At 38.4% G+C, this 24,702-nt stretch overlaps 2 protein-coding genes across 3 annotated transcripts in view; one reads left to right on the top strand and one right to left on the bottom strand.

Moving 5' to 3' along the window:
• Positions 1-21,312, top strand: part of LOC117289013 (xanthine dehydrogenase/oxidase-like) — a 44,630-nt gene extending 23,318 nt beyond the window's left edge. The window contains exons 20-33 of one of the 2 annotated variants that reach the window (XM_033769912.1): positions 175-393; positions 1,611-1,744; positions 2,235-2,409; positions 3,274-3,465; positions 4,388-4,533; positions 5,613-5,694; positions 6,313-6,537; positions 7,069-7,143; positions 7,646-7,698; positions 8,392-8,572; positions 9,710-9,898; positions 10,363-10,530; positions 11,403-11,459; positions 21,229-21,312. In XM_033769912.1, coding sequence (XP_033625803.1) covers positions 175-393; positions 1,611-1,744; positions 2,235-2,409; positions 3,274-3,465; positions 4,388-4,533; positions 5,613-5,694; positions 6,313-6,537; positions 7,069-7,143; positions 7,646-7,698; positions 8,392-8,572; positions 9,710-9,898; positions 10,363-10,530; positions 11,403-11,453 — 1,890 coding nt within the window. In that variant the 3' untranslated portion in view covers positions 11,454-11,459; positions 21,229-21,312. Of the gene's footprint in view, positions 1-174; positions 394-1,610; positions 1,745-2,234; positions 2,410-3,273; positions 3,466-4,387; positions 4,534-5,612; positions 5,695-6,312; positions 6,538-7,068; positions 7,144-7,645; positions 7,699-8,391; positions 8,573-9,709; positions 9,899-10,362; positions 10,531-11,402; positions 11,554-21,228 lie in introns of those variants that run through there. The other variant, XM_033769911.1, reaches the window with a different exon arrangement.
• LOC117289014 (SHC SH2 domain-binding protein 1-like) lies at positions 15,387-24,624 on the bottom strand. Its single transcript, XM_033769913.1, has 10 exons — positions 24,010-24,624; positions 22,819-22,938; positions 22,170-22,264; positions 21,290-21,382; positions 20,222-20,470; positions 19,850-19,973; positions 18,699-18,852; positions 18,296-18,549; positions 17,089-17,211; positions 15,387-16,158 (listed from the first exon to the last, which is right to left on the bottom strand). The coding sequence occupies exons 1-10, from the start codon at positions 24,526-24,528 to the stop codon at positions 15,910-15,912; spliced, it is 1,980 nt and encodes a 659-aa protein (XP_033625804.1). The 5' UTR covers positions 24,529-24,624; the 3' UTR covers positions 15,387-15,909.
• Positions 24,625-24,702: the final 78 nt, after the last annotated feature.

Consider the following 24,702-nt stretch of genomic DNA (forward strand, 5'->3'; position numbering starts at 1 on the left):
ACATATATAATAAGAGCAAAATTATCAAACGGTTCCAGAAGTCAAAGGTATACTTTGCCTATAGAACTTCATCTTGAGCACCTCATTTTGGTGGATTTGGCGCCCTATAAATATTCTTTATTATTATTATTATTGTTATCACTCAACCCAACACCTAATTCCTATTTATTGCAGCAAGCCGTCGAGCAGAACTCCTTCTTCCCGCTCGTCCGCCGCATCAAGAGAGGGAACGTGGAAGAGGGCTTTGAGAACTCGGATCACATCCTGGAGGGGGACGTCAGGAGCGGTGCTCAGGAGCATTTCTACATGGAGACGTACACCACGCTGATCATACCGGGAGAAGATGGTGAGGTTGAAGTCATCTCATCAACGCAGTCACCGACTAAAACTCAGGTATATGGAGAATAAGGCAATTAAGGGCGTTTTTAACATTGAGACTAATATTAAGAACTTACTCCGTGGCAGTGAAGTTTTTAACAAGAAGTACCCTTGATCTAATATAATATTAATGATAATAATAAAGTCTTATATAGCACACGTATCTAACAAACAAGGTACTCAAGCCCTGGGTTATACAAACTTTTAGGAAGATAGGTTATTGCAGTAATGGATTCTGAGACCCAATTATGTAGCACTCGAGTTAACAAGGTGCTACGGCGCATACCACAGCAGCCACAGCCAGGAACACCGAGGCAAACCCCTTCTCTTTTCGATAAGTGCACTGGGTACTTTTACATGCGTTACACAACACACGGTACCAACGGCTTTACGTCCCATCCGAAGGACGAAGCAATAGTAAACTGTCTTGCATTAAGGACACAAGTGTCACGGCTGGGAATTCGAACCCACTCTGCTGTTTTCCTGAACTTTCCAAATCTGCTCTGTGGAAGTAAGTACAAGGCAGGAAAAAATATGATCAGAACTAAGTAGTTTTCCTGAACTTTCCCAATGTGCTCTGTGGAAGTAAGTACAAAGCACTGGGAAAAGTTATGACCAGAACTAAATAGTTTCCAGAATTTTTACAAATTGCTCTGTGGAGGTAATAAAAAAATATTATCAGAACTTAGTAGTTTTCCTGAACTTTCCCAATCTGCTCTGTGGAAGTAGGTACAAAGCACTGGGACAAGTTATTATCAGAACTAAGTAGTTTCCAGAATTTTCCCAATCTGCTCTGTGGAAGAAGGTTGGCTACAAGTCGGGAAAAGATATCAGAACTGTATAAGTAGTTTCCAGAATTGTCCCGATTTGCTCTGTGCAACTAGATGTCAAAACCAAATACACATGTACACATTTACCACCATTCAATGCCTCAAAAACTGTGTATTTTTTTCCACTACATTAGCAAGTAGACAGTTAATGTGATTTAATATTATAAATACATTTAAACATCTATAAAAAAAAAAATTAACAGCTATGTCTAAAATAGTGTATCCCTCCAAACACAAACCCCAGCCCCCCCCCAAAAAAAAAAAATAATAAATCATTACCAATTAACAACATAAAAACAAAACCTTGTTCTTCTTCTCTACACTCAAACTCTATTGTCATTAAAGTAAAGAGTTTAAAAACAAATCAGAATCAACAGAAAAATATTCCTCTCCCTTTCACAGACCACGGTTGCCAAAGCTTTGGGTGTCCCAAGTAATAAAGTGGTCTCTAAGGTGAAGCGTCTTGGAGGTGGGTTTGGAGGAAAGGAATCTCGCAATTGCATCCAAGCTGGCGTTTGTGCTGTCGCTGCCAACAAGTAAGGATATTAGACTTCTTTTATGTGAATAAAAATATATAGACAAATTTTCTAAGTTCAGTTTAAAAGCTAAGACCTTACAATGTATGTATCTAAACCTCGCTCATGATACAGATTTTGTGGGAACAAAGTTAATGGCCTGATGTTTAGACCCTCTCGCCTTTTAGAAAGACTATTCTATGGTCGATATGCCAATCCACATGGCCCAATTTTAATAAAGCCTGTAAGCACAACAAAACTTGCTAAGCTCAGACAGAAATTGTTTAACAGAAACGGGTTACCAGCTAAAACTACATTAAGTTTACATTGTTGTGACTGGTGCCTCACTAAATGTTTGCTTAGCAAAGACTTAATTTTCTGCTGAACAGCTTTATGAAATTGGGCCTCGGCCATTTTGGTTGGTAAGCAGTTTGCAAGTCATCTAATTATGTTTTTCATTTCTTCACTTGATATAAAATTTGACTGAACTATTTCCGAACTTCATTTCCAGAGTAAATCGTCCTGTTCGCTTGATGCTTGACCGACGTGAGGACATGATGGTAACTGGTACCCGTCATCCATACTTGAGCCACTACAAGGTGGGGTTCAGCAAGGAGGGCCAACTGAAGGCACTACAGGTTAATCTGTACTCCAATAGTGGATGTACATATGACTGGTCTCACTCGGTAAGTCATGTTGACTGTAATTGTTTATTGTAAAAAAATTAAAAAAATATAAATTATAAATTTTTAGACATTAATTATACAAGGAATACTAGAACAGTGGCCTTTCAAGGTTATACAAACATATAAAAACTATTTGGGAATATGTTGAACATTACTTTTCTTATATCTGGTACAAGGTTTTGGAGAAAAAAATATTAAAATTACCATAAACACTCGGTATATTTTTGCATATGATTGCATACATACACAATTTTAAAGAAATTCTCCTAGTTTGTACTTTTAAACATATCCTGCAATTATCGTTTACACAGCAATCTCACAACGCTGTACAGGAAAATAAAGTTAAAATGTTCTTTGTCCTTTGCCTGGTGTGCTTTGTTTCTCCTTTAAAGACACTAGACACCTTTGTTTATTGTCAAAGAACAGTCTTCTCACTTGGTGTATTTCAACATATGCACAAAATAACAAACCTGTGAAAATTTTAGGTAATTGGTCGTCAAAGTTGCGAGATATTAATGGAAGAAAAAACACCCTTGTCATACGAAGTTGTGTGCTTTTAGATGCTTGATTTCGGGGCCTCAAAATCTAATTCTGAGGTTTCAAAATCATATTCGTGGAAAACTACTTCTTTCTCAAAAACTATGTTACTTTAGATGGAGCGGTTTCTCACAATGTTTTATACTATCAACAGCTCTCCTTTGCTTGTTACCAAGTAAGGTTTTATGCTAACAATTGTTTTGAGTAATTACCAAAAGGGTCCACTGCCTTTCCTATTGGCTTTACGATTTTCCAAAGGAAGATCTTTCTTCAAAATCAATAGACTTCCCCCAAAAATATGTCAACTGAATTTTTGTTTTACTGAAGGTCTTAGAGAAAACCCTGTTCCACATCGACAACTGCTACAACTTCCATAATGTGGAAGCGACGGGGCATCTATGCAGGACCAATCTAGCGTCCAACACGGCGTTCCGTGGCTTTGGAGGACCTCAAGGAATGATCATCGGGGAAACCATCTTGTCAGAGATTGCCATCAAACTGGCACTTGATCCACTTCAAGTAAAGATAACTTTTTACTCATTTTCTTTTAAAGATAAAGTCTTAGCCAAAATTGTGATGCGATCAAGCTAAATGAGTCGTTTGTCAGAAATATCAGTTGCACGAGCCAAAACACTCCAACCAGTGTATTAAGTTTTCAAAAAAAAAGTTTGTTTGTAAATTTAAATACTTTAAATAATGTCTTGTTTTATATTGACAACTTCCTTCTTGATGAATAACATCAAAAAGGGGTTAAAATTAGCATTGAAAAAAAATGTGTCAATGCATGGTCAACAAACAACTCGACTTTAAAAACTTCAGTATTCTCTCTCTCTTTTGGTGGTTCTACTTTCACAACTTTTGAACCAAAGGTGTTTAATGGTTTAAAAATCCCATATTTGCTCTTTTCGAATGTATGAAAACAAAATAAAATTACTTTGGTCGACAAACAACTCATTTTGCTTGGTTGCGCCACAATTGATTAATTTACACCTGCTTTTATGATCAACTTTGGAAATGTTAGGAAAATACCCTAGATCTAACAAGGTTGAGGAAATGTTGGAAAAATGTTGGAAAGGTTAGGGAAATACCCTAGATCCAACAAAGTTGAGAAAATGTTGGAAAAATGTTGGAAAGGTTAGGAAAATACCCTAGATCTAACAAAGTTGAGGAAATGTTTGAAAAATGTTGGAAAGGTTAGGAAAATACCCTAGATCTAACAAGGTTGAGGAAATGTTGGAAAAATGTTGGAAAGGTTAGGAAAATACCCTAGATCTAACAAAGTTGAGAAAATGTTGGAGACATGGTTACTACGGAAATGTGAAAACAGGGTATTTGAAGTTTGCAGTATAAGCTTAAAACAGGGTTTGCCACCAGACAAAATTCTACTAAAAACACATAAATAACAATTTTTTTAAGGGAAATCTCTTTATTAATCCATCAGCTACGAGTCATGAATATTTATAAGGAAGGTGAGAAGACTCATTACAGTCAAGAGCTAAAGAACTGGTACATGGATCGATGCTGGAAGCAATGTGTGACGTCCAGTGATTATGCGAACCGTCGACGAGATGTCGACCAATTCAACAGGTTAGGACATTTATATTAACTTAACCCTTAAAACTTTACTAGGGGTTGATCAAAGACAAATTTACTAGAGGAGATTCGAACCAATGACCACTGGATGAATGGGTTGTTGATGCTCTGACCACTGAGCTGGCCTAGCGCTATTGTTGGATGTCTCCCTATTATCAAATTGGTTACTTTGATTGGCTACAATTTTCCTTGCTTTTTCTGGATACCTTTCCTTAAAGGCAGTGGACACTACTATTGGTAATTACTCAAAATAATTATCAGCATAAAACCTCACTTGGTAACAAGTAATGGGGAGAAGTTGATAGTTTAAACCATTTTGAGAAACGCCCCCTCTGAAGTGACCTTGTTTTCGAGAAAGAAGTAATTTTCTACGAACTTGATTTCGAGACCTCAAGTTAAGAATTTGAGGTCTCGAAATCAAGCATCTGAAAGCACACAACTTCATGTGACAAGGGTGTTATTTTCTTTCATAGTTATCTCGCAACTCCGACGACCAATCGATCTCAAACTTTCACAGGTTTGTTATTTTATGCATTTGTTGAGATACACCAACTGTGAAGGCTAGTGACAATTACCAATAGTGTCCACTGCCTTTAATCAATTGCTCCTTTTTTTGCCATAAATGGACATGTTTTTGTTTGTACTTGTTTATGTCTCTGACGCAGGTCTGGTTTGGATCGAAAGCTAAGGCCCTCTACCCTATTCGTTTATTTGTATTATACAAAATCACACTCAAACTGAATTTATTTATACTTTTTAGAGTTAGGCCGTGTCCGAAACGGCGACTTTGGCTACAGCTACGGCTAGATCGCACACGTCTGCCTATTCTTCAACACTGGTAGACGCGCTGATCTAGACGTAGCTGTAGCCGAAGTCGTCGTTTCGGACACGGCCTTACTAAACAAAAAAGTAAAGCTCTGAAAACATCAGACAATGCAACCGAGCACTATGTTCTGTGAAGTATACAAGTTTAATAGATCCAAAAGTATTAACCTGCTTAATTTACAGAAATAAATGTTCAGATGTGAAGAACTGGAGTTAATGTAAAATTCAATCTTTTTTTTTTTTTTCAGTGAGAGTCGCTGGAAGAAGAGAGGTCTTGCTCTGACACCTACAAAGTTTGGAGTGTCTTTTGCTGTCAAATTTCTTAATCAGGTAATGTATGAGGTTGGATTCCAGTAAAAACAAATTATTTTAAAAACATTACAAAGAAATTCTCCTTCGATAGATACAATTTAGACTTTGATTTAATCATTCGATTTCCAGTAACACCTCGTCTATAATTCTTTTTTTCTTTTTGATGTGTAGATTGTACTTGAGAACTTGCCTTTCTTATTATTCCACTGCATGGAGCAAATTTTGGAATAAACAGTTCTGCTTAATATTTTCCAACCCTCCTGTTACCATCTTTTTGTACTTTGCTAATATGTATGTTTCTTGGGCTTGACCAAAGTTTTTTGCTTTGTTGTTTCTGTTTTGGTTTTACAGTTCTTCGATTAGCCTTGTAGGCCTATGCTTGTGTATTTGTATTATTTTGGTTCTATAAAGACTTTACACTCCTAATAATAATGATAATAATAGTACTGATATAAACTTGGTAATTTGTAATAATTTTTTGGGGAAAATAGAATAAGCTTTTGCAAACAACTTACCAACCAAAAAAAGGACCGGGGTTATAAATGCACAAAAATAGTTAATGGCCTGACGTTTCCACCCTAGCAGAGTCTTTCTCGATAATAAGAAATCATTTTTCCTCCAATGACTTCTGTTTAGGCTGGAGCCTTAGTCCACATCTACATGGATGGATCAGTCCTGATCGCCCACGGAGGTACTGAGATGGGTCAGGGTTTACATACTAAGATGATCCAGGTGGCTAGTAGGACGCTCAAGATCCCATACGAGAAGATTCACATCAGCGAGACCAGCACCACCACCGTTCCAAACACCTCCCCGACTGCCGCTAGCTACAGCTCAGATCTTAATGGGATGGCTGTTAAGGTGAGTGACGAGCGTTTTAGGTGTCTAGAAGTGGGGCGGACTTTTTAGATACAATCCCTGGAAGCAGTGCTGTTAATCCATTTCAAAATCTTGACAACTGTATCCATCAACAGCGGCAGTGGTTGGAAGAAAAAAAATATATTTATGACAATATTAGCTCTATATTTGGTATAAATACCGTGTTCTGTGCAAACTACCTTTTCGTTTTTAAAAACAAAATGATTTTTGAAGAAAAAAAATTTATTCATGGATTTTGAATAATTTTTTTCTTCAAATTCTTCACTTATGATTTTGTTATCATTACAAATATAAAATTTTAATTAATTACCTTAGATGAGCTGCTTAGCCGAACAATTATTATAATCAAATGATATTGGCCCAATCTGCTAAAAGATCTGACTATTTTTAATACATACTTTTTCTTCTACCTAAAATTTACATAAAATTTTGGGCTGGTACAAGTAAGTTCAAAAACTCCATGGATCTTAACCATGTCTAATCTCCGTTATGGATTTTTCTTTTTTCGTCCAGGATGCCTGTGAGATTTTGCTGAATCGCTTAGAACCATTCATGCTAGAGGACCCCAAAGGAACCTGGGAAAAATGGGTAAGGTTACTGTAGTGAAGCAGATTTTGGCGCTATCAATGAGAATTATTACAAATACTGGTGAATGGTCTTGTATGTTATGACCCATCATCATCATCATCATCATTCTCTGAATCCACCATGAGGGACGTAGAGCCGCCCAACCAGTGCGATCTGATGCGGACTGCCGCAGCTGCCATGCACGAGACTCGGAAGTCCGCTTTCAGCTGACACACCAAGGTGTTATAGGGGGGTCAGCCTCTTGGTCTCTTCCAGGCTTGGCTGGGGCGGGGCGGGATCCTCCTGTGCGTCGACACTCAGCTTGAGGGCTACATGTGGGCAGGTGTATCCTCTGGGAGCCGTCTAACATGGCCAAAGAGGGAATGGCGTGTCCGGGAGACGCAAGCAACCCAAAATAAATTCAACTTTACCCAGGAAGTTACCCTTGTTGTTTAATGACTAGATTGTATCTACATTGCAAGGTTTCAAACCCTAAACTACTTTTTGTTGGTTTCTTTTTCAGGTGGATGCAGCGTACTATCAGAGGGTTAGCTTATCAACTACTGGATTCTTCAAGTATTACTCTAGTTCCTTATTCATTTTCAAAATACCTACTTTGAATTTGTCTCATGTCTTGCCTAGATGCAAAGTTTTTCCTTCAGTGGTTTAGCTTATCAACTATACTGGATTCTTCAAGTGTGACTCTAGTTCCTTATTCATTTTCAAAATACACTGCGAATATGTCTCATGCCTTAACAGATGCAAAGTTTTCCTGTAATGTCTTCGTACGCTAACTTGGCTCTGATTTCACAAAGCACTGCACTGGATCTTAACATTGAGCTTGTAACTGGGTCATGAATTCTAAGTGTTTTTTGTTGTGTGTTTTTTGCAATCAACTTTGATTTGTAATGGTAAAAGGGGGGGGGGATCATTTTTCAATCCTTATGAAAATGCTGGGGGGAAAATTACAATTCTCAGTAACCTCACAGTAAAATGGTGCAAAAAATAGAAATGGTTCAAATCCCACCGAGGGAACTATTTTGATAGGGTTTTCAGTCCCTGCCTGATTGTGTGTGGATTTTCCCTGGAATAATTCATGGAAGTTTCCGCCCACGTCTTAAAATGAAACTTCCTTCATTGTCTTCTCTCCTTTGGGTTCTTGGCTAGACTAGCGATTAAGTTCGCTTTTCTGCGCGTTCTTGGCTTCACAACCAGAATTATCAAACAAATAAAAATGAACTTTTTAAATTTGGTTACATATTTGATCAGGGCGTCTCATCAGCACTTTGATTGGGAGACCAGCCTGGGTAATCCCTACAATTATTTTGTGTACGGTGTGGCGGTGTCGGAGGTAGAGATTGACTGTTTGACCGGGGACCATCAGGTCTTGAGGACCGACATCGTCATCGATGTAGGAGACAGTCTCAACCCAGCTGTTGATATTGGACAGGTAGTTAAGAATTTGATTTGTCATTTATTTTGTAAGCAATAAGTGATTATTGAAAGGGGACAATTCTTTGGCAGGAATGGAATAGAACAAAATGTTAATTAAATTATAAGGCAATACATACAAGTTTAAACAGCATTTGGGTTAAAACGGGGTTTAAAGCTGTTTAAAGTTGCTACCTACAAATAAAAACACTCAAGAGATGTTGTTATAGCGGGCTCCTGAGTAAAGTATTAAAGTCATTATTTTTTTCCGTTTTCATTTTGAAGAAGATTATCCTCACAGACACGGAAATAGGAAGGATTTTCTACTGACAAAATCCAGTGCTTTTTAAAACGTTGCTGTCAGAGCATGGTTTCTCGTGGATGTAAATTCAACATTTGGCAGCAAAGGTTGCATGCACTACTGCTCTTGCCCTTCCACAGCTTTCTCAAATCACTTAGATTTTCTGTCTGTCAATCTCATGAATCTACTGAATAGTAGCTTTAGCCCAATCACTTGTGCAATATTTTAAGTCGTTTTAATTTATCTACAAGTTTAGGTTTTATTTATTTATTTATTTCCCTTTATTGTTTATCCTTACCTCATCTGTTATTTTTACTTATTTATTTATTTTTAATTTAATTTATTTGTTATTCTTAATATATATTTATCATTTTCTATTGGTTTAAAATGTTCTGCTTTTATTATTGCTTTGTGTACTATATTATGTTAAATCTATGTTAATTTTATTGTGTACCCCAGATCTACGGATCATGGTATGTATTTGCTTTTGTTGTCCCTTGCCCATCTTGGGGTATAATGTTGTCAATGTATTTTGTTTTGTACTGTTATGGCGAATAAAATAATAATAATAATAATAATACAGAGATTTAAAACTTTTTTTTATGGGGACAGATGGGTAGACTTGCTCCAAATGTTTCAAAGATAAACACTTGTGTACCAATTTCTAAAATGGGATAAAAGGTCTCTGGCCAATCTGCTTTCTGTGGCCAAATCCTTTTGCTGTGCCTAAGGTTTCCCCCCACTGTTTTGCCCGAATTTGGGAGGGCAGGTTGCTCCAATAAAGAACTTTTTTTCCAAGACTTCCAGAAGAAATAACGGATGAACCTAAAGCTCATTTTCTTTGTCTTCATACAGATTGAGGGAGCCTTTGTACAAGGCTACGGTATGTTCGTCATGGAAGACTACCGAGTGACCCCAGGAGGTCATCTCTTGACCTCTGGCCCCGGATTCTATAAGATCCCAGGCTTTGATGACATCCCTGCTGAGTTTAACGTCAGCCTGCTGACCAGGGCCCCTAACCCCTTTGCTATCTGCTCATCCAAGGTAAGTTTTTAAAGTTACCAAATGTTTTGGTTGAACAAAACAAAATACCTAGGGATAAAAAACTACCCGCCCAATTGATAAGTTGCAATACGCGTCATTGACTGCCATATTGATGTAGTAACACTGGAAAAGTACACGCGTGACTCTCAGCCAATGGTCTCTTCACGCGTGCACAACTCTCAAAATATAGGCGACCGATGACACGTTTTCAACATTTCTATTTCAATAAAAACAAATACATCCCATGATTGGTTGCTTTGTTTCCAACAAATATTTGTGTAATACATTGTTACAAACTGTCCAATCTGTTGCTTTGCTTTTCTGGCATCACGTAGTTTTGCAACCTTGGTTTAGCAAAACCTTATAATAATAAGTCTTAGAAATGCCATAGAAACAATCTCTTCACGAGTGACTCTGAAAACGAGATGGTGAAGTGGTTTTGTGAAAAACAAATTCTCTTGCAGGCTGTTGGAGAACCCCCGCTGTTTCTAGCTGCCTCCATCTACTTCGCCATCAAGGATGCGATAGTGTCGGCTAGAGAGGACGAAGGCATCAAGGAGGTCTTCCGTCTTGACTGCCCAGCAACAGCAGAGAGGATCCGCATGGCCTGCCAAGACAAGTTCACCAAGCAGGTAGACAAATTGATGCTGTCTTAGGTTGGCTCAAGGGCTTGACATATTATTACTATTATTATTTATTCAACGGGAAGGAACCGTTAATTCTCTTGAGTTCCAGCATTGACGTCATGTGACTCTTTGGCACCACCGGATCTCTCCAAGGCATGGTGTAAACTAACAAGCTCGGATAGGAAGAGACCTGGTTGAGGAGAGAGTGGGTAGTATGCCCAGGGTCTGATTATAGAAGCTACAGTGTTCTTGCCAGAAACACAAATTTCACACCAAAAATACTTCCTACTATCTTTCAAGGGCACCAAGGCAATGACCAGGGGGCATGGAGGCAATCGCCTTCTTTTCCTCTGTGAAGTATCGGTATGTTACTGACCAGAAACATGTTACCAGCTAGAGTATCCAGTTAATGCATGTAGTTTACACAAACAGTGACTTTGTACATTCCATGGCCTTTTTGACAGGCAAGATACAAAACTGGTCATATAAACAATTTAAATAATGTGAAGGCCACATTTCAAAGAAAATAACGCTTACACAAACACAGCTAGTTAACAAAATCAAGAAAACTAGTAAATACATACGTGTATATAAATCAAAATTATAAAATGAAATAATAATGACGGTACAAAAACCAGAATACAAACCGAAGTTTGGAGGAAAAGAGTAATCTATGTTTGATATCACATTTGGTTCAAAAGTTGTGAAAGTAAAAATACAAATCTTTTCCGTTGTTCGCTTTGTCCTGTGCAATTTTTTAGTGTTGTATATATTGATTGTGGTTTGATTTTGATGCAAAATAAAATTATAAAAGAATAATTAATGTACACGTAGTTAATAATTTGACATACTACATTTTGTTTTTGTTTGTTTTGCAGTTTCCTGCTCCAGAGCCTGGGACATATCGTCCATTCTTTGTGCGTCCATAGATGGTGGTCACGGCTGGTCACCAAATTTCATAGCACAGAAATTTGCTTAGCATGAAATTTCTTTCTTGGTAAAAATAGGCATTACCAACCAAACTTCCACTTGTGGCATATTGCTTGTTACTGGTATTCAGCTGTTGTTTGCTTATCATGGAAATCACGTAGAAATTTGGTTGGTATCCTGTTTTTATCGAGGCAAAAATATCATGCTAAGCAAATATTTGTGCTTAGCAGCCCTATGAAACTGGGCCCTGGTCACAAATTCTTGGCTCTGCTTACCATGGAATTCTCCACTCGCTGCCATCCATGATTCTTTGCTTACGGCAAAATGGCTAAATTTTTTGCGATGCCTGTGTTTAGCAAAGAATGCTTAGTAGGGTGTCATGGCCGAGTGGTTTAGAGCACCGAATTTAAGTTCTGGTGGTTAAGTCAACAGAATGTGGGTTCGAATCCTGGTCATGACACATACTGTGTCCTTCAGCAAGGCGCTTTAATTGTTTCTATTCAACCAGGGGTCTAAATGGGTACCTGCAAATGTAGAGGTTAACTTATGAATGAAAAAGCGACTGGAGCGCCACGGCAGCCCAGAGCGTACTCCCCAGTAGCTGGGGAAAGTTCAAGGAATGTTATTGGCCCAAGAACGAGGGCACTATTATTTCAAGCGCATCGATATGATAATTGTAGAATGTGCTTTATAAAAACTAGTTATTAGTATTGTCAAAAACAAACACGCACAAGTAAACATTTCTTGCTAACCTGTGAAATATGCTTACTTTAAGCTCAGATTTTTCTGCTACTGTAAGCAGGATTTGTTTTGCTTAATACAGTAAGCAAAATAATGCAATTTCTCAGGTAGGGGATTTAGTTCGCTTAACGGTAGAAACTGCACTCAGGTAAAAAATCGTTTAATACAAAGTTACTTCTGGTAATGTCATTAGATTGGTTCACTTGGTGTATCCCAACTTAATGCATAAAATAACGAATCTGTGAAAATTTGGGCTCAATTGGACATCGAAGGTGCAAGAAGGTAATCAAGAAGAAAAAAACTTGTGCATAGCATAGCATTGTGTGCTGTTTTAGATGACTTCCTCAGATTCAATGTTTTGGGTGAGAAATTACCTCATTCTCTAAAACAACATTTCTCCAAAGGGTGTCGTTTCTAGCAATGTTTTTTCAACATCAACAGCTCCCCAGTGCTCTTCACCAAGTAAACATTTATGGTCTAATTTTTGGGGAGTAATTAACAAAGTTTATCCTCCCTTTAAGATCAGAAAAAAAATTGTTTAGCACAGACAAATAATAATGCGCTGAAGAAGCGGATTAGCAGCTTATACACATGGTCAAGTTTATTGGTTATGACCAGTACAGATTTTCGGTTTTAACAGCTTCATTAAATTGAACCTAAAACTTTTGGCAAGAAAAGGAAGTATTCGAGCTTACTACAAAAGCACAACATCACAATTTTTTCCCTCTTTAATGTCTTTCACTAAAATAAAATTATAAGTGAACAAAAAATATATACGCACAAACTATGAATTTAAGTTCACCAAAATTTGTGTTTTCCCCCTCACCTACCAAGAAGTATATATAATTGTGCTTGCAGAAAATAAATTTAATGCTTTTAAAGGTGTATTTCAGGAACTGTGTGGTTTTAAATGACCTTCAACAATATAATTATATTTAACAGTTATCTTTCAGATGTCATATAATTAACTGAATTTGATAGCCTATTTTTAATAGATAATAAAAAAATCACAGCCAAATGTACATTTATGTATTTCACATTCAAGTTATAATATATCAATAAAGATTCTAATCCTAATCCTTGAAGTTGCGTGGTCTGATTTTTGTTCAAAGATATTTTTCTCTAAACGAATGTTGACATCAGGTGCTGCTGTTTTCAAAACAAGAAAAAAAAAAAAAATCAGATGTGCCGCGGACAATGCGAATACATAGAACACATGCAATAATATTGTACACAGCCACTTTTTCACTTTTCAAATCTTACGAATGCTGCGTGATTCATGTTTAGCCCTACAAAATGGCCAATATACCATATTGTTTACAAATTTACCCCAACCTTAAGCCGGCCTCAGGTCGACCTACAATTTTCTTACGCCCACAACAAACCGTCAGCAACGCGGAGACAAAATATGCTCAGGTCACAACAACTGAGAAATCGTGCGCCTGCGATTGATTCCCGACCGCCGGGGTCACGTCGTACAAGTTGAAATTGTTCTACTCTTGCGACTGTTAATGTTTTCGAGCGGCGACTGTTTCAGATTGTCTTTGCAGTTACGCTCGGGTCGTAAAAAAAGTTCCCGATTGTCTTACCTCAGGCACAGAGTGATCCTGAAAAGTCAGTCGCCTACTGTTTTTTTTTATATGCAAGGTCGACCTGAGGCCGGCTTGTGTCTATATCATTTTCCAAATCTTGTATTAAAAATATGTATTTCGGGTTTCTTTGGCACTAAAAATTTAAACTGGCTTACCAGCTGCTTCCTGATGAATATGATGAATCTTAATTTACATATGAAGTGGTTGTTGCTACAAAAGCGTGTGCAATTTTCAAATAGTTTGTTACTACTGGCACTTTCCTTGTTTCAGCTGCTTACTATAACACAGCTTTATAGTATTTACACAATTTGCTTTAAAACTTTAACTCAAAATACAACACTAGTTAAAGAGTTGATGGTGGGCAGTAACAAAAACTGCAGTTTTCAAAGATCTTTGTCAACTAAAATGGAGGCCTTGGTGCGTTTTTAAACTTTCAAAGCCTTTTTTTTTTTTACTTTTTAAAACAATTGTTTAAACTTTTGAAAACAAATGAAAGATTTGTGTCAACAACAATAATGGACATTTTGTTAAAACTGTTCAAAACAATTTTCTAAACTATTCAAAACAATTGAACTTTAATAATTTGTGTCCACATTGTTGGACGTCCCTTTAAACTTTTCAAATCAAATGAACTTTAAAGATTTTTTGGCAACAATGATGGACCTCTTTTTAAACTTTTTATAACAAAGGAACTATTTAAGATTAATGTCAAAAACGATGAACACCTGGTTAAATTTTTGGGGGAAAAAGTAATATTTCAAGACAATGATTTATGTGTGTTTAACATTTTCCAAACAGAAGATTTTTAAAGATTCGAGGCAACAATGACAGACGTCTGCTTAAACTTTTTGAAAACAATTGAACTTTAAAGGAACACGTTTCCTTGGATCGGTTGAGTTGGTCTTTGAAAAGCGTTTGCAACCGTTTGTTATGAAATGCATCTGCGTGGAAAGATGTTGTAAAAGTAAAATATAATGATCCACACAACCATGCCTCGAAACTGCGCGGTTATCCTTTTACATCGTCGACTAACACGGTCGGCCATTTATGGGAATCAAATTTTTGACTCCCATAAGTGGCCGACCGTGTTAATTCGCAAAGTAAAAGGAAAACCATGCAATTTCGAGGCAATGTTGTGTGGATCATTGTATTCTACTTTTAAAGCATCTGTCTAACCATGTGCATTTTATAACAAACGGTTACAAAATGCTTTTTATAGACCAACTCGTCCGATCCAAGGCAACGTGTTCCTTTAAAAACTTAGTGGTAACAATGATGAGCAAGGAACGTTACAGAATTGGTAATAAACAAAAACCGTGAAGATCACAGATTTACATAAAACTTACACGGTCTAATAATGACGATAGTAGAAAATATCCCTTAAAATATTTCTGTCTGAATGTCATATTTGATGAGAAATAAATAATCTAATTTTGGAGTTTATCGTTTATTGAGCGTTTTATTCATTTTTGTTTTGGCATCGATGCAATGCAAAGTTTGTAATCAGTTTTTCACTATTCTCTCGTGACCCAGATGGCCGATCGATTTCGAACTTCAACAGGTTTGTCAGTTCATGTGTATGGTGGATTACATAAAGTGCTTACACTGCCAGCAACTCTTTTGCTAGCAAAACCAATTCTGTAATGTTCCTTTAAACTTTTCAAAACAATTGAACTTTAAAGATTTGTGTCAACAATGTTGAAATGATTGAGAACTATTACTTTCTCCAAACAATGATAAATTAACTAGGCCTGGGCGACTAGTAAAGTTTAATACTAAACTAGTCGCACCCCAAAGAATTGCATCTACTACGCTAGTCACAACTAATTTTTAATTCTCAAGAAGCCTTGTGACAATGTTTGTTGCAGGCGCTATATAGTAAAACTCAAGCTGAAAGGATTGAAGAACTGTGTCATAGATGTCTGATTGTGCTTTGTAAGTAAATTATGTTGTCATGAATAGCAACACAGTTTGTTCACCAAACATTATTTTTTAGTAGTCGCGTCTATTTTTGTAATAGTTGTGGCGGCATGATTAATCAAGTAGATGAAAAACATAAGTCACGACTACGAAACTAGTCGCACTAGACGCCCAGGCCTAAAATTAACGTAATAGTTTTTACCTAGTTTACGTACGTTGCTAACATGGCAGCTCCTTTCTTATTCCCATCAAGGTCACTGTCCTTGACCTGGAGGTCAATATATGTCATAGAGCAAAGGTCATCGAGGTCAATTGGCTGAGGGGTCTGGTTCTTGTCAGATGACCACACTGACAGCAGAATACCGGATCCGGTGTTGTGTTCGATCTTGGTCCCTTGCAGACTCACGCTGGTCTTACTCGTGCTTTCATTGCCATCCTTGCTTTTCTGCGACTGCGGGAAAAAGAGAACGCATAATTATTAATTTGTTTGTCAAAAATTTGGAATGTATATTTCAAACAATGGTGCATCAAGGAAGTCTTCTCTGAAGATATAACAATTATTTTTCACTCCACACGGTTCGAATCAGACCAGAAACCAAATGTGGATAGGTTTTCAGTCCCTGCATGATTGCATTGGCTTTCCTTGGAATATTTTGCTTAGGTTTTCCTCCCACATCTCAAACTAACATTTTCTTCCTCGTCTTCTCTCCGTGTGGTTCTTGGCTTACAGCTTACAGTTCGCTCCTATGAGAATCCTTGGCTTAATAAATAACAAATAAAAGCAGTTTTCTTTTTATCGTCAAGAGAAGCAATTCTCTCCAGATGGATGGGGTCTATAACAGCAGCATTAATAAGTGAATTCTAATAATAGATACACTCTGAAATTCACAGTGTTTGTTCTCCATACGAACTTACTGTGTTGTGGTAAAGAAAGATTTTAGATTTGGCAGATGTGTTTGCTGAGCTAGCTCTTCAACTTCTGAAAACTGTCTGAAATGCAATGTCCGTAACGCTGGAATTGCCCATTGGTCCTAACTCAATTTCTGAAATTAGATGGTGTCCTACAGTAATGAATGGATCTGTCAGGTAAATAGAGTTATATACAAGAACAAAGGGCGCACTGGTGATGCTTCTTGCACCAACACAATGAAACACGCGTGCCATTCTGCACGCGCGTTGAATATGAGGTGCACGTTGGAGTTTGTGTTTATAGAACGCTGACGCGATGCTGTTTTGTCGACTTACAAAATGGCGCACAAACACAGGCTATAAGCAATGCCTGTTTGTACAACTTACAAAATGGTCGCCTGCGCGCATGCCGGGGCGCGTATATCGGCCAGTGCCCCCTCTAGCTTTTATATATAACTCTATGGTCAGGTACCTCAATGATGAGTCCATATCCTTCACTGTCTGACGGTCGTTCGGTCTTATCCTCAGCAGTACCTTTGATGTAGCAATCGGTCATTGTTAATGTCGACCCCGGCAATGCTGTCACTCCAGCTTCCTTCAATGCAAGACAAATATCTTCTTTTAGATTAAAACTTTATGAGGAAAACCCCTAAATTAAATGTGGTTATTTAATTAAAAAAACTACAAAAGAAACTGACTGTGGTAAATCTTAGTAGTTTTGGTTTGAACACAGAAAAATTTACTAGTGCAGGATTTTGAATCTGCGACCTCCGGATTAATTAATACCTTGTGTCATAGGGAAATTTGTCCCCCTGAGATTCTGCGTCCACCCATAGAAAATTAATATGGGTTAAGGATTCAAAAGAGGGCGCTATCAGAAGAAGCTTGTACACAGTTCATCGTATGGGGAAACAAAAACTCCTGCCACATCGGCACTCCACCAAATGAGCCATCTAGCCCTAATGCTGGGGATCTCCCTATTTTGTCAATATTAGGTTGACTACCTCCCATGAACAAGCTCCACCTGCCAGGAGCGAACTGATTTTGATGTTCTAGAAGCCAGCCTTTACATCTCTGCCCAGAGTTTATAACAAGAATCGGCGCATAAAGTCGGGCAGTTTGACTTTGAATTAGGAGAGACTATATGAGACGCTGAAATTTTTAGCGGTAAAACAATTTCACTATTTCATTTGCTTACTTTTCCATCTTTTTATTTCTAATGAAAAATGGCACGTCGATATTGATATAATAGTAATATTTAATAGTGGCGCTAGTGAGGCGCTAGTCAGCTAGTGAGGCTCATTGCGTTCAACATTATTACCCCTGGTCACTGGGCCTTAAATAATTCCTTAAACCATCTCAGCTCCCTGGGGTGTATACAGCCTGTGCCGCCAAATATGTGGCGCACTAAAGCTAATCAATCACAAGAACCAACTCTGCCCTCACATGTACCTATTTACCCGGTCTTGGCTAGAGAAAAGCTCATGGTTAAGCGTCTTGCTCAGGGACACAAGTGTCATGACCGGGATTTGAACCCACACTCTGCTGGACAGAAACACCGAAGTATGAGTTCAGTCCTCTTATCCGCCCGGCCACGACACCAATGTTTTTTAAATTTTTTTAATAAATGGAAGGCTGGATTGGAAATTTGTTATTTTGACGTATTCCTGCACCCTCACCTGTGCCCCTTGCACTTGACAGTTCTTCATGTTGAGACATCCATTGGAGACGGCCAAACCGGAGGCGCTGCACACAAACCTGCAGTCCGTCACGTTCGTCGTGCCCCGCTGCACTTTGAGGACGCCCTCGATGGCTGAGCCGTACTCGTCAGCGATCGTCAAGTTGCTCAGGGTCAGGTTGTGAGCGTTGCACTCCAGGAAGCAACAGCCAGATTCCTGGTCGCTTAAGATGACATTTTCAGGATTACCGATACCTGGAAAACGAAGGAAAAAAGAAAAGAAGAAAGAAAAACCCCCAGAAAGTGTCAAAAGTTACATTGAAGTGAAAAGAGAAACATGCCGGCATTATTATGTCAATAAAAGGTCTGCTGTAGAAAACAGAAGAATTCAAAGAGTGGAATACCCCGGATGGAAATGGACTGATCCAAGGAGTAGAACATATCTTCGCTGTACAGCCCGGGAAAGATGAGTACGGTATCGTTGTCATAGCAACAAGACAGCGCCGAGGCTGGGGTGGTGTGTGCCTCGATCACTGTGTCCCCGGGTAGTTGCAGGTCCTGTCAAAGTTAACAACAAATATTAACATTCATAAGTGATGTTTGAATCTTTGCATTGTGTGAAGAATAAGAAAAAATTATAAATAAAAGTAAACTCGCAGGTAAATAATAATAATAATATACAGCATTTATAGAGTGCACAGCATCTGACAAAGAAAATGCCATTCAAGGGCGCCGGTTCCCAAAGTCAAGAGTCCATGACTGTGGTACATTATATACAAACATGTAATAAATCTCTTTTGAGTGAGTGTTGGCTATAATATTTTTTATTGTTGTATACAACTGGTTTGTCAGTTATTGTCGCCAGCATATCTTTTTATTATAGTCTTTTCTTAAATTGAGAAACACTCAAGTAGAGTTTTGGTAGGCAGCTTTGAATCTTTGTATTCCTAGACTGAAGTTACTGCTTCTACAATTCTTGGTTTTTGATTTAAAGCTATTGGATCCTTTCGGTACAGAAAAAAAAAAATTCACAGATTTACAAATAACTTATTTACAGAAGGTAGTGGTGAAAGACTTCTCTTGAAATATTATTCCATGAAAGGCTTTACTTTTTGAGAAAACAGTATAACAATATCAATTGTCGTTATCGAGAATTACGGACTTATTTTAAACACATGTCATGACATGGCGAAACGTGCGGATACAAGGGTAGGTTTTCCCGTTATTTTCTCTCGACTCCGATGACCGATTGAGCCTAAATTTACACAGGTTTGTTGTTTTATATATAAGTTGAGATACACGAAGTGTTGGCCACGGACAATACTGTTTACCGAAAGGGTCCAATGGCTTAAATAGCAAAATAAAAAAGAACAGCGCTTGTATTTTGTTCTTGAAGGGGCACAGTAATTTTCCTCTGGCAATGAGATCTTCTTGGAGGAAAATATAAATTTGTGTTGGAAATTTGCAGAGGGCACCACAGCAAAAGCACAGGGCACCAAGGCAATCGCTGTGGGTACCAGGTGTTGTTTTTGAAGCCTGACACAACTTGTTTTACCTGAATCATTCCAGCAGTCAATTTCTTGGCCACGATGTGGGTGATGACTTCTTTATTAGGACGAGCCTGACGCACCTCTGAGCTAGGCTGCTGCTGGTACCCCTTGGGTAAATCCATGACATGCCTAAGGAGAAAGCATCCATGAGGTCTTGATAATAATAATAATAATTCATTTGAATATCACTTCGGGATAAAATACTACCACATCACACCAATACGACCACATCACACCAATACTTCACATCAACTTCACTGGCTGCCCGAATAATTTAGAGTTCAGTTCAAAGTCATCCTTCTCACTTTTAAGGCGCCTCATCAACTTTTTAATTTTTTTGGGGGGATAAAGACAGGGGAACCAGTCTAAGCCATTACCTCATGACAGGGTTCTCCAGCATCTCAAGGGTCTCCTGAAGTTGACTGATCTCCTTCCGTAGTCGAGTCATTTCAACTAGCTCATTCACGTCGATCTCCTTCTCCGAGGTGTCGCTGTCTTCGTCGTCGCTATCGATCATGGCCTGTTTCTTACTGAGTTGTCTGCGTTTAGTCTGGTAGTCGGTGATGGTGGTATGGTACATGGTGGCAAGGCGGTGGGAGACGTTCTTCTCCTGAACGTCAAAATACCTGAAAAAGAAGTTAACGGATTAGTTTTTTGCAAAATGCTTACTAACTAAAAGGACCTGCCGTCGATTTCACCAAACTCTTCCTAACTTAGGATTAATTTTAGTACGAGTTCAGTTCCGAATCCGAAGACGTTACAACGTATTGAACAAATACTAAGTTAGTACGAAAGACTCTTCCTAACTTCAGATAGGATTAATCCTAGCGTTTTGTGAAATTGGCTGCTGTGGAATAAATGCAAAAATAAAGTTCACAGACTGGGGTTTCGACCCCAGCGATTGCCAAATGAGCCCAAATTTGTACAGGTTTGTTATTAAGCGCAGGGGACACACCAAGAGGGGATACTTGTCTTTGACAATTACCAAAAGCATACCTTGCCTTTAAACAATGCATTATAAAACAAATGACAGCATTTCAATGAAATTATTTCTTGTAACTATTATTAAAACAGGTATCACATTAATTTATTTTATCAGTTAGAACTTATACTTGTACATAAATGTGATTAAAACTATGACTAAATTATACACCTGGTGACAATTAGCCATTGTGGCTAGATTATCCTTCAGGGGCAACTGTGAAAAATGCAGCCACTAAAGATGTTGGCGCACTTACAGGCTGTAATAGAAGCCCGTCTAGTTTGGCCGGCTAATCGCCATTAAGCTAATTTCAGATTTAAACTTTCCCTTTAATTTAAATTTAAATGATAACAACCCAAAACTACACAATCTGATAATTTTGATTTCTTCGTTCCTACACAGCGTGTGTAAACTGAATTAACACAACTCAGTCAGAATCCATGTCTATAATTGGGAAACCTACAATTTGAGTCTTGGTCCCAGATGCCTCATAGTGAAGATGTAATCTCCATCATCGTATTCATCCGACAAACGCCAAATGTACTTGAAGAAGAATCTGTGGAACAACGCGAAAACACTCATTGGTGAAAACAGACAAGTATGGGTTTTTGCAGCAGTAAAGTAAAGAAAAGATGCCGATGGATTAGTGTTTAAAAGTTATTTGAAAGTTAAAGACACCGATGATAATGAGGCCAAAAGTGACATGGTGACAGCATGAGGATGAAGATGAAGGTGAAATGGTAAGGATATTGAAGATGCATGTGGGGTGAAAATGGTGATGAAGATGGTGATGAAGAAGAAGAATGGGGATGAAGATGTTGAGTGAGAGGATGAAGATAGTGATAAAGATGGTGATGAAGATGGTGATATGTGATGGTAGTGAACATGAAGATGGTGATGAAGACGGTGATGAAGATGGTGATGATGGTGATATGAAGATGGTGATGAAGATGAAGACGGGCATGAAAATGATGATAAAGATGGTGATGATGGTGGACATGAAAGGGGGATGAAGATGGTGATGAAGATAAAGATGGTGATGAAGATGGTGATGACGATGGTGATGACGATGGTGATGACTATGGTGATGAAGATGATGAACATGAAGTGGGGATGAAGATGGTGATAAAGATGGTGATAAAGATGGTGATGAAGATGAAGATGGTGGTGAAGATGAAGATGGTAGTGAAGATGGTGATGAAGATTGTGATGATGGTGTGACAAAGATGGTGATGAATATTGTGATGAACATGAAGTGGGGATGAAGATGGTGACGAAGATGGCGAAGGTAATGACTTTGGTGGATGTAGTCGGATAATTACAAAACGATGATCATGTCTGACCTGATATGCTCAAAAACCAAAGCTGCCTCATCCAGGTCCCCTGAGCTGTCATGAACTGGGAACAGTTCCACAATATCAACCTTGTTCTTATATTCCTGATGATGATCATTAAAAGCAAAATGTCAACAAGAACTCATCAAATCAAGATTCACTTTGTGTCTCTACCTAAGTTTGAATTGTCACATTTAAATTTAACCTTGTTGTAAAGAACCAATTTAGGAAATGTTTCTTAAAATAAAGGCACTGGACATGCTTGGTTATTGTCAAACACCAGCATTTTAAATTGGTGAGTCCCAACATATGCATAAACCAACAAGCCTGTGAAAATTTGGGCTCGATTGGTCGTCAAAGTTGCAGGAAATTAATGAAAGAAGACAGACCTTGTTTCAGATGCGTGAGAAATACTTCAGGCCTGAAGTCTTTCTCAGATTCAAATATTTACGTGAGACTAAGAAATTACCTCTTACTCAAAAGCTTTGTTTCTTCAAAGGGAGTCCTTTCTCAGAATGCTTTTTGCTATCATTAGCTCTGCTTTGCTCGTTACCAAGAAAGTTTGCATACTTAATATATTATTTTGATTAATTACCGAGTGTCCAGTGCCTAAAAAAAGTTAATTATGATTCAAAGTTAGTAATTTGTTTCTACTAACCTGAAGGTAATCATCAACCTGTTCCTCTGTGATTGTTTTGAGACCAGGTACAGAACAGAAGGGTTGAGCGACCTCTATGAACGCTGTAATCGGAAACCTGTCACACTGAACCTCTACAATCTGTTTAAAGAAAAATTGATTATTAGAGAATGCAGGGCCATGCAGATCTGAGGTTGGGGTTGGGGTTGGCTGTGTAAACACTCATTCATAAATACCCAAGACAGTTTCTCTACTCCTATTGGTGGAGAGCGCGTCACGTGGGGGTAACGGTTGATAATGACCAGCTGGAGCTGCATATAACCAGCTGGCTTCCGCGTGTTGGGCGCGCAAGATTAACATGGGGAACGCACGCAATTCATAAGTAAAACAGCGCTTAATATTTTTATAAGCGTGCGCATAATCTATTTCTAAGCACGCGCGCGTACACACAACAGATTCTTTACAAAGTTTTTGAAAAAAATACTTCAAACCTCAAATTTTGTATTGTCAAAGTATCTATAATTGTATTAGTTACATTTAAAAAAAAAGGGCATTTATGAATGGGAATAAAATCGTAGTGACTCGTTCTTAAACGTTCGTTTCAAAACCTTGCAGGGTCAGTGCCATACGATAAAGGCCCTCACCTGTGGCTTGGGCCTTTATCACACAACCACTACCCTGCTGGTTTTAAACAGCCGTTTAAGGACTCGTCGCTACCCTTTTATTCCCTTATTAAATAACATCATGCCTCACACTTAGCCAGAAATTGAAAATTGAAGCAGCAAAGAACTTAGAGAACAAGGGTCCATCTATCTGTTCTAGTTAGCCTCGTAACCCTTGATTCTTCCTACAGCCATAGACTAGAGGTAAAAAACGTTTGCAAAATATTAACTCACAGTCTATCGTAACTCTAAACGGACACGATCAAGAGCAACAAAAAGCCATTTGCGAGCTATTTTTGATTTAAGTCCTAGATTAGAATTTAAGACTCTGTCAAAATTTGCTTTGCATTCGCAGGAAGTATGAACTGGGCTTGGGATTGGTTATCAGCTTGGTGGTTTCCATGCTGTGTTTTTCCTTGTGTGTGGTAGTTTGCGGAGTTCCCTTTGAATTTAAGGGATCATCGATTCGAACAACAAAGACGGGCAGAGACAACAAAAGACTCAGAAACATGGCCGATGTTTTGAAAAAAATTCCATTCCATGCTTTTACCTCCACCAACACATCACAATCAAGATCCATCGAGCGCCATATGGCCTGACTGCCTTCTAATTCTAACTGCTCATCTCCACCTTCGTTGTTTAGATACAATCCGAACGCCTGCTGAACCTGAAATGGTTTACAGTCCGCTAAAATATCAAAGATGTCATCGTAGCGTTCCTGACAGCTGAGGTTCTCAAAATCAAACACTTCCGGCATTTTCAACTTGAGTGGTAGATTGTCGAGGTCTTGCTCTACGTCTTTTGGTTCATTATTGTTGATCTCTTCGGGTGGGTGGGCCTCCTCGGATTCGGCCTTGTTGGAGCTTGTTTGGTTTTGAATTTCCCGCGGTTCAGGCTCGGACTGATCTCCAACCGTCATCATGACTGTGCCATTCGCCATCATCATGTCAGATGAAGTATTTGCCGAAGTATCAGACAGATCGGTGCTTTGCTTTTGATGGATTTTCTGCTTCTTTGAGGGTGAATCTCTATCATCATTATCCTCAGCTGTTACTGATTTTGAAGACATATTTGGCTTTTTTGGGCTGCTGACTAGAGGAACAGAACAAGCTAGCTGACACTTGACAGTTGTGACATGTCACGTCGTCTGCTGCACTCTACACAAATTGCGCGCGCCCTGTCAGAGAAGCGCCCTCTATTGTTAACTTCCGCCCTACACTTTTTTTTTTAGAAAACAAAAAAA

Source organism: Asterias rubens, chromosome 4, assembly GCF_902459465.1.
Source record: "Asterias rubens chromosome 4, eAstRub1.3, whole genome shotgun sequence".
In the NCBI taxonomy this organism is placed as follows: domain Eukaryota; kingdom Metazoa; phylum Echinodermata; class Asteroidea; order Forcipulatida; family Asteriidae; genus Asterias; species Asterias rubens.

Excerpts from the sequence above, each read along its gene's own strand:
- LOC117289014 (XM_033769913.1), bottom strand. The coding sequence starts at position 24,528 with ATGTCTTCAAAATCAGTAACAGCTGAGGATAATGATGATAGAGATTCA. Across the intron at positions 20,471-21,289 it reads CTGGGACCAAGACTCAAATT|GTATTTTGACGTTCAGGAGA; the intron begins GTAGGTTTCCCA and ends CTTCTTTTTCAG. Across the intron at positions 18,550-18,698 it reads TCAGTCCATTTCCATCCGGG|GTATCGGTAATCCTGAAAAT; the intron begins GTATTCCACTCT and ends TTCGTTTTCCAG.